General features: G+C 43.0%; 1 protein-coding gene across 1 annotated transcript; it reads left to right on the plus strand.

The window, feature by feature from the left end:
* Nucleotides 1-7,643: 7,643 nt before the first annotated feature.
* Nucleotides 7,644-8,015, plus strand: LOC308424641 (thioredoxin domain-containing protein 17-like; the record flags this gene model as incomplete). The annotated part of the gene is made up of 1 exon (XM_080921728.1): nt 7,644-8,015. The coding sequence occupies one exon, from the start codon at nt 7,644-7,646 to the stop codon at nt 8,013-8,015; it is 372 nt and encodes a 123-aa protein (XP_080777854.1).
* Nucleotides 8,016-8,488: the final 473 nt, after the last annotated feature.

Raw genomic sequence — 8,488 nt, forward strand, 5'->3', positions numbered from 1 at the left:
TAATTTTGTAGCCAAGCAGAAGCGACCAGAAAGCTCAGCGTACACACCACCTTCTGCCCAGGGTTCTGAGCCACGTGGTTCTTGTCTTGTCACAAACCATGTGGATTTTTTTTTCTGGGCCATTCATAGTTCTGCCAAGTAAAATAGAAATGAACAATAATAAATTCAAATTAGAAGTACATTATTCGGAGGGAACACAGGCGAGGATGCCGAGGAGAGTCAACAGAAATTAAGAACACACGGAAATTCGTTAACAAGATGCATTATTCTCTATGCTGTTTTAAAAGCAAGTATAATTATTAATGCATTAACTTTTCCCTCTGCTGGAATTTAGATTTTTATCCCCCAAAGGATGCATTTGACATAATGAATTTTATGGACTAGTAAAGTATTGTATTCAGACATGTCTTACTGGGAATGCTTGAAATCAGTTGTAGTAGAGCAATAAAGTGTAAATCTGTGTAGAGCTGAGTGTGGTCACACAAAGCTGATAACCCCAATGCTCGGGAGGCAGAAGTAGTGTCCACTGGGAGTGTGAAGCCAGACTGAGCCTCAGAATGAGACCCCATCTAAAAATAATTTAGATAAATGGGCCTTTAGGGAAGTATTGCCCCAGCGTTACATTAATGTCCCCTCTTTCTCCCCTTCTTTGGATCTGGCTTTAAGATTCAGAAACTGAGAGCATGCTTAGATTCTAAATCCCGTGTCTTATGCCTGGCTGGTCTCTGCCCCAACCCCACACGGGGTTTGCGCATGCTAAGCTGACTTTGACTAGGGCTGCAGGCAATGTAGCATCACGGCCTGTTTCCTATGGTGCTGGGAGCTGAACCCGAGCTTCGAGCATGCCTGTCCACAGAGCCACACCCTTAGTTAGACTCTCCTCTTCTGTGCGTGTGTACTTATATTTCTGTGTAGTGTGTGTATGGTGTGTGTGTAGTCTGTATAGTGTGTTTATGTGTGTATATATGTGAGTATGTGTGGGTATGTGTGTGTAGCATGCCTGTATATAGTGTGTGTATACTTCTATTTGTGTGTAGTGTGTATACTGTGTTTATGTGTGTATAGTGTGCTTGTGTGTAGTGTATCTGTATAGTGTATGTGTAGTGTGTCCATATGTATATGTCTAGTGTTCATGTGTGTGTATATGTGTATATGTGTATGTTGTGTATAGTGTGTTCATGTGTGTATATATATATGTGTGTGTGTGTAGTGTGCCTGTGTGTAATGTGTTTATGTGTGTAGTGTGTGTGTAGTGTTTATATGTGTATATATATGTGTGTGTGTGTGTAGTGTATGTATAGTTATGTATACACATATGCATATATGTGTATGTGTGTGTGAATATGTGTAGTATGTGTTTGTAATGTGTATAGTTGTTCATGTGTGTGTATATATGTGTGTGTATGTGTGCCCGTGTGTAGAGTGTTTATGTATATAGTGTATGTGTGCATCTGTGCAGAGGCTTGTATTCTGTGTCTTCTTCACTTTGCACTTTATTTCTGAGGAAGACTCTTACACTAAACTGAGAACTCACTGATTTGACAAGACTCACTGGCCAGGAAGCTTCAGGAATCCTCCTGCCTCCCTCCTCAGTGCTGGGATTATAAGCATCTCCTACTACGCCTGTCCTTCCAGACAGATGCCGGGGACAAGCTCAGCTCATGCTTATGAGGCCAACACTTGGCTGCCTGAGCCACCAGCCCAGCACCCTGCTTTTATTTTAAATTTGCACTGACACGCAGTTGTGCACATTTATGGCGTTAATATAATGGTTTAATACATTATCTACAGAAGGTCCTAGAGGGACTTTGGAAATCTAGATCTAACATGGCATGGGGGCTTCATCATGGGAGGCTGTCTTCGGGCCAGCCCGGTTCTGAACACCAAATGCTAGTGGGGCCTGCCTCTTCATACCACAGTAAGGAACTTACTGCAAATTTTCATCACTGTGAACTACTTAATTAGACTAGAGAATTGTTCCTAAGAATCAGTAATCACCAGGTTTCCCAGCCCTTGGTGCACAGATCTGTTCTTCCCAGAACTCAAGACTCATGCAGGCACCACTTTAAAGGGAGCTTTACATGTATAACTAGGGAGCTTTACATGTGTAACTAGGGAGTTTTACATGTATAACTAGAGGGTTTTACATGTGTAACTAGGGAGCTTTACATGTGTAACTAGGGAGCTTTACATGTGTAACTAGGGAGCTTTTCTTGGGAAAGGAATGTGGGCAGTGTCCAGGAGCAAGGGTGGCCCACAAATGATGTGAGCCAGTGCTAACCAGGCATGATCTCTGGCTACAAGAAACTGAATTTGGCTGACAGCCTATTTGAGTTTGTTCTACCCCAGAATAATCAGAAAGGGACTCAGCCCAGCCAACTCCTTCATTTCAGCTTTGCAGGACCCTGAGCGGACCACCAGCCACACCACATTGGACTCCTGACTGATACTAGGTGCTAAAACAGGGGTGTTGATTTTCTACTTTGAGGGTCATCTAGGATGTGGCAACCTAAACCAAGATGATGCCACACATCATGGACACACGGGGAGCTTCCCCATGTGTTCTCTAAACCACCATCACTTCCCTTATCACTGAGGGCTAAACCAGGAAGAAGGCATGTGAGTTGTCCATCCCCTCCCCTCTATCCCCCAAGTATGAGGTACAAGGGTGTGTTGAAGTAAGCTGGGACCTCTTGCAGATGTCTGAGGTCACTGAGGTCCGCTGGCCCAGCCTGGAGCCTCTGCCAGCATATGCTTTTCATCACGAGACACCAGGCTGACGAGACATAAACAGGAAAGGTGACCTGGAAACTTGGTTATTTACTGAAATCTGACCTGCAGGGCTCACCCATTGCTGTGGAAGGTAACAGAAATCCCATTTGTTTGAACGCAGTTATGGAAATGTTCTTTGTGTTCACGGGAATGAAATATTTCACATTTTGTATGCGGTGAGGAATTCCAGACCCTCATGTCTGGCCTGCTGCCTGCTTCTCTCAGGAAATAATTCCTTTCTCTCTCTATTTTCTTCTCCGTAGCTGTTGCACTCAAAACTGCCACCAATAAGCCATTTCAGTTGTGGGTTTCCTTTATTTTTCTCTTTCTTTCTTCTTCCCCCCTTTTTTGTTTGTTTATTTTTGTTTTTGTTTTTGTTTGAGACAAGGTCTCATTACATAGCCCTGGCTGGTTTGAAATTCTTTATATTAACTAGGTTGGCCTTGAACTTGGATTAAATATGTTCCCTCTACACTTGAGTTCTTTCTAATTTATATATATATATATATATATGCATGTATGCGCATGTATGAAACATGTTATATACATATATGCTATATAAATATATGTTATATAGACACATATATGTACTATATGAATATATATTAAGAATATGAAATCCACATTGAGAGATTTATGACAATAATCATTTTAACACTGAAAATCATCCATTAAAATTGTCTTTGAAGCCAGGTGGTAGTGGCAGAGGCAGGAAGATCTTTTGAGTTTGAGACCAACCTGGTCTACAAGTGATTTCCAGAACAGCCAGGGCTACACAGAGAAACCCTTTCTCAGAAAACAAAACAAAACCAAAAACAAACAACCAAAAAAATTGTCTTTGAAATGAAGAGTAAGGGTTCAGAGGCCAGGCCTGCTCCCCCGCATTAGGTTCTGCATCTCCTCCATGGACCCACATCCTTCCTTACAAAGACATGCAAAGGCTGGAGAGATGGCTCAGCTCACAACCAAAACAAAGACATGGGTTGCCTCAGCCCACTTTCATTTTTATGAAATGACCAACCATGTGGATTTCCAATGGATTTTCTTCTGTCACTTTTATTTTGTATCGTGTGTTCTACTCCCAAAGGCCACCCCTGGAGCATCTCTACATTAGGGGCTGGACCTTCAGCGCATGGGTTTAGGAGACATTCAACTTCCAGACTGTAACCCGGAGTAATATAACATCTCTTCAGTTGAAACTTTTTCTAAAGCATGTCTGTCCCTGGGCCTTTATTTCAACAGAAAGTGACATTGTGGTGCTTAAAATGTGATCATTGTTCTGAATAAGACAGTGGCTAGTAGTTCACATGTCTAAAGACACTGAAGAGACTAATGATTTTTTTTTTCCCAATTCCCCAAGTGCTAGGACCTTTCAGTATGACAAGCTCATGTTAATTGGGCCAACAGATAAAATAGTATGTCTTATGCTAGGAGGTGGTGGCACACACCTTTGATCCCAGCGCTTGGGAAGCAGAGGCAGCAGAAATATTCAAATCATAACCCGAAACAATAAAAACGAAACATGCTCTGTTTCTAACCATGGAGATGAAGCACCTCTGTCTGGAGACCTAAGAGAAGTAGGTCTGATACACTATCCTCCCTTGGTGTCTGCGGGGATTGGCTCCAGGGTCCCCACGGAAACCAAGCTCTAGGAAAACACACATCTCTTATTTGAAACAACATAGCATGATTCCATGTTATCTGAATAGTTCTGTTATATTGACAAAAATTTGTACATGCATGGTAATGACCATTTTTTTTCTTCTTTTTTTTTTGACACAGAGTTTAAATATGTGACCCTACCAGGCTTTGAACTCAGACATTTCCAAGTGCTGGGATTAGAGATTAGCAGTATGTGTCACTATGCCCTGTTTCTAGTACTTGGCATCCCACATAGGTTGGGTCAATAGATGTGAGATTCATGGATATGAAACACTGAGTTTACATTAGAAAACATCTGCATTCATGGATTCCTCGATCGAGAGTATGATCCAAAGAAATATCAAACTGTGTGGGACCTTGGTATTTATAGGGACGGCTCTTGAGCATATACTACCGGCTGTAAGTCTTACTTACTTTCTATTGCTGTTTGTTTTTGCCATATTCATCTCATGGAGAAACTGAGGAAACGGATACCGTTTCCTTTAGCCAAAGGCAACATCTTAACGTCTATGCCCCATACCCCCTGGGAGGCCATTTTCTTCCGTGGCCCTCTGCAGGCTCGGCTGAGTCTCTTCCTTATGATTACTGCTATATAATCAGAGAAAGCCCATCGACAGTGACAAGAAACAGAACCAAGTAGAGAGAGGGGCCCAGAGGAGAGATCAGGAGAGTGGGGCTTGGTTTCTGACCCTGGTTCTAGTGTTCCTTGAGCGTAGGCACACTCCTGCCTGGTTTAGCTGTTCTCAAACTCTAGTGTGTGACTGTTGCAAGCCAGACAATTCTGATTTCTACCTAAGTCCCAAGAAGGCTTTCTGTCACCCAAAAAGCAGCAAGTACAGCTCCCATAGTAAATCATAGCTGCCTTCAGGCCAAGTTCTTTCTCTGGTATGGACTTGAATGGTTCGTATCTCTGTATTCTATCTGGTTGCCAGAAACCCAAAACATACTCTTCATTAGAATACTGCAGGAGATGAAGGAGAACTGAGTTCAAGAAAGACCTACTCCCTCCCCCTTGACCTCTCTCCCCAATCTGCCTCACAAGGGGACGGTTTAAAAACAATTCTTCTAGAACTGACAATGAACTTAAACATTCTAATTTTTTTTAAAGGACATTGAATGCCTACTATGTGCTAGGCCTGGGCCAGAGAGTCAGAAAGGTGCAGTTAATTCTGGTAGAGAGTAGTGGAGCTCAAAGTGTCTGAGCATGCTGTTGAAGTAACTCCTGGGGACCTGCTAAAGATACAATCAGAAACCATAGTGGGGTGCGGCTCAGCAATCTGTGTTTAAACAAGCCTTCTGGGTGAGTCTGGGTGATATTCTTGGGGACTGAAGACTTCTACACACACACACACACACACACACACACACACACTGATCTAGCTTCCCTGCTCACTAATGGCACAGCTTGGGAACAAGGCACAGTCTTAGACTCACTCCTGATGTAAGTGGTTGAAAGTGGAAATCATTCTGAATTTTCTGAACAACAAAACAGCAAGTGTAAGATTCTTGGGGAAATCACTCCCAGCCCTGCCCCTGGGCCAGCAGCAAAGCTAGGTGTGCTCTTGGCTTGCCCAAATCAGCTCTAGCTCATCATATAGATAAGACAACACATGGAAATAACTTGGAGGGTTAGTTCCTGTGGGTCTGGATTCTGTCTTGGCAAGGCCTCACTCAAACCCGGTCTACGGGCCTGAAGCCTGGGCCCCGGCTGCTGTGGGAGGTGTCTGAGAAACTCGGCTGCTGTCAGTCCTCTAACCACATCAGAAGAAAATTTCTCTTCATCCTGGGATAACTCCGCTTGTCACAAAGAAAGAGATTAGAGGAGTAGACTGAGTACTAACAATCCTAAAAGTGTTTAGTGATATAAGAATTCTTCTATTTCCAGAAGTCCTGACTGCCACCAAGTTAACCCTTTTATGGATATATAATATATGACAATAGATTATATATTGTATCATAATACATGTTACATATATTACATAAATTATATTTTATATAATTTAGTCTATGTGTGTGATTTGCCTGTACTTGTGTGTGTCATGTGCATGTCTGATGTCCAGGAGGCCAGAAGACAGTGTTGGGTCCTCTGGAAATGAAGCTACAGACAGTTGTAAGCTGTGTGGGTGTTGCGAACCAGACTTGGGTCATGTTCTCTTAGTCACTGAGCCATGTCTACCACCCTCTTGTGGAATTTTAAACATGCTCTTGTCTGTCCTTCGCTCCTTGACCTGTCTAATTTCTAATTTCCATCACTTAATTCAGTTCAATGTATACTTGGTAAGTCCCTGCCACACAAAGTAATCAAGAAGGAGAAATAAGACTTGGTGGCTGCTCTCGGAGATCCGCCGCCAGTCAAATCACCAGCGGAGAGCAAGAATGACACAGAACTAGGTTCAGGAGTTCCACAAGAAACAACCTAACTCACCGAAGGAACTTCTGCTCTGAGGGTGAGGAACAGATACAAACCAGACATGGTATGGGCCGTGAAGGAAGTAAGGAGTAGTTCATAGAGCCAAGGACAGGTGACGCGCAGGAGCCTGAGCCCCAGCACCAAGAAAAAAGACTGACAGGAAAAGAGGCAAAAGAATGAACAGGAGAAGGATGGGGGGAGGAAAAAGGCCATACATGATGCTGATATTTATTTGGAAATGATGGCATATCTCGAAAGTCCCACACACCTGGCAGGGCGATCATTTGATACCAAAGTAAATTAGAACCAACAGATGGGCCCGGCATGGTTGGCAGACAATTATAATGCAGCACTCAGGAAACTTGAGGTAGAAGGATTGAGCGTTGGAAGCCAGCCTGGGCTATTTAATGGGTTCAAGGCAAGCGTGACCCCTAACAGAGACTAACAATTGTGCTGATCTATTTATTGTTGCGGGGGAGGGGGTGGCTGAGAGGGCGGGGCCCTGAGAGGGCGGGGCCCTGAGAGGGCGGGACCTTGAGAGGGCGGGGCCCTGTCTCCCTGTGGTCTCAAGTCCTTACTTTCTCTGCAGCTGGTCATTGTTCATAAAGGCGCCATATTTTCTTACAAAGTGGCGGGACATCCCAAGGAAGTGGAGGCTGAGAGCCTCTCTGCAAGAATCATTCTTGGAGGTTGCACACTGTCTCTTCTGCCAGAGGTTACAGTCCAACCATGTGGACATCGGTTGACTGGAAACCACACCATTAAGATATGGACAGTAGCTCTCTGAACTGTAGTACTCATGGCCACCTTCAAGGAGGCAAGTGTGCTCGGCTTCGAAGAGTTCGACAAGGCGGTGAAGGAGCATCAGGGGAAGACCATTTCTGCCCACTTCTGCGGTTCTAAGGATACTGGAGGGAAGAGCTGGTGTCCGGACTGCGTGGATGCTGAGCCAGTCATTCGAGAGGGACTGAAGTATGTTCCTGAAGACTGTGAGTTCATCTACTGCCAAGGAGGAGACAAACCTTACTGGAAAGACCCAACTAATGACTTTAGACAAAAACTGAAAATAGCTGCAGTGCCTACCCTACTTAAGTATGGAACACCTCAAAAACTTGTGGATTCTGAGTGCTGTCAAGCCAACCTCGTGGAGATGATCTTCTCTGAAGATTAAGATTTGATGACCTTGCCGGACTGTGGTGGCGGATGCCTTTAGTCCCAGCACTCCGGAAGCAGAGGCAGATGGATCTCTGAGTTGGAGGTCAGCCTGGTCTACAAATTGAGTTTTGAGAAAGATGTGGACAGTAGACACTCAGAGAGGCTCAGTGTCATGTGAGTGGAGAGAAGCAGGAATTTAAGATAGATAAGAATTAATTATATAATATATAAGATGCATATTATATAATGTATAGATAAGAATATATAATACATAATATGTGATATATCTAATATATAATTAATATATAATTAATTATATGATTAATATATAATTAATATAATTAATATATAATTAATTATATAACATGTAGTAAATTATATATATTTCATAATATATGTAGCATATATTATAGTAAGATAATTCTACATATATGCATTACATACATATAATTTTTGCATGTAGCAAGCTCATGGGAGCGGTCTATGTAA

Source organism: Micromys minutus (assembly GCF_963924665.1).
Source record: "Micromys minutus genome assembly, chromosome: 1".
In the NCBI taxonomy this organism is placed as follows: Eukaryota; Metazoa; Chordata; class Mammalia; order Rodentia; family Muridae; genus Micromys; species Micromys minutus.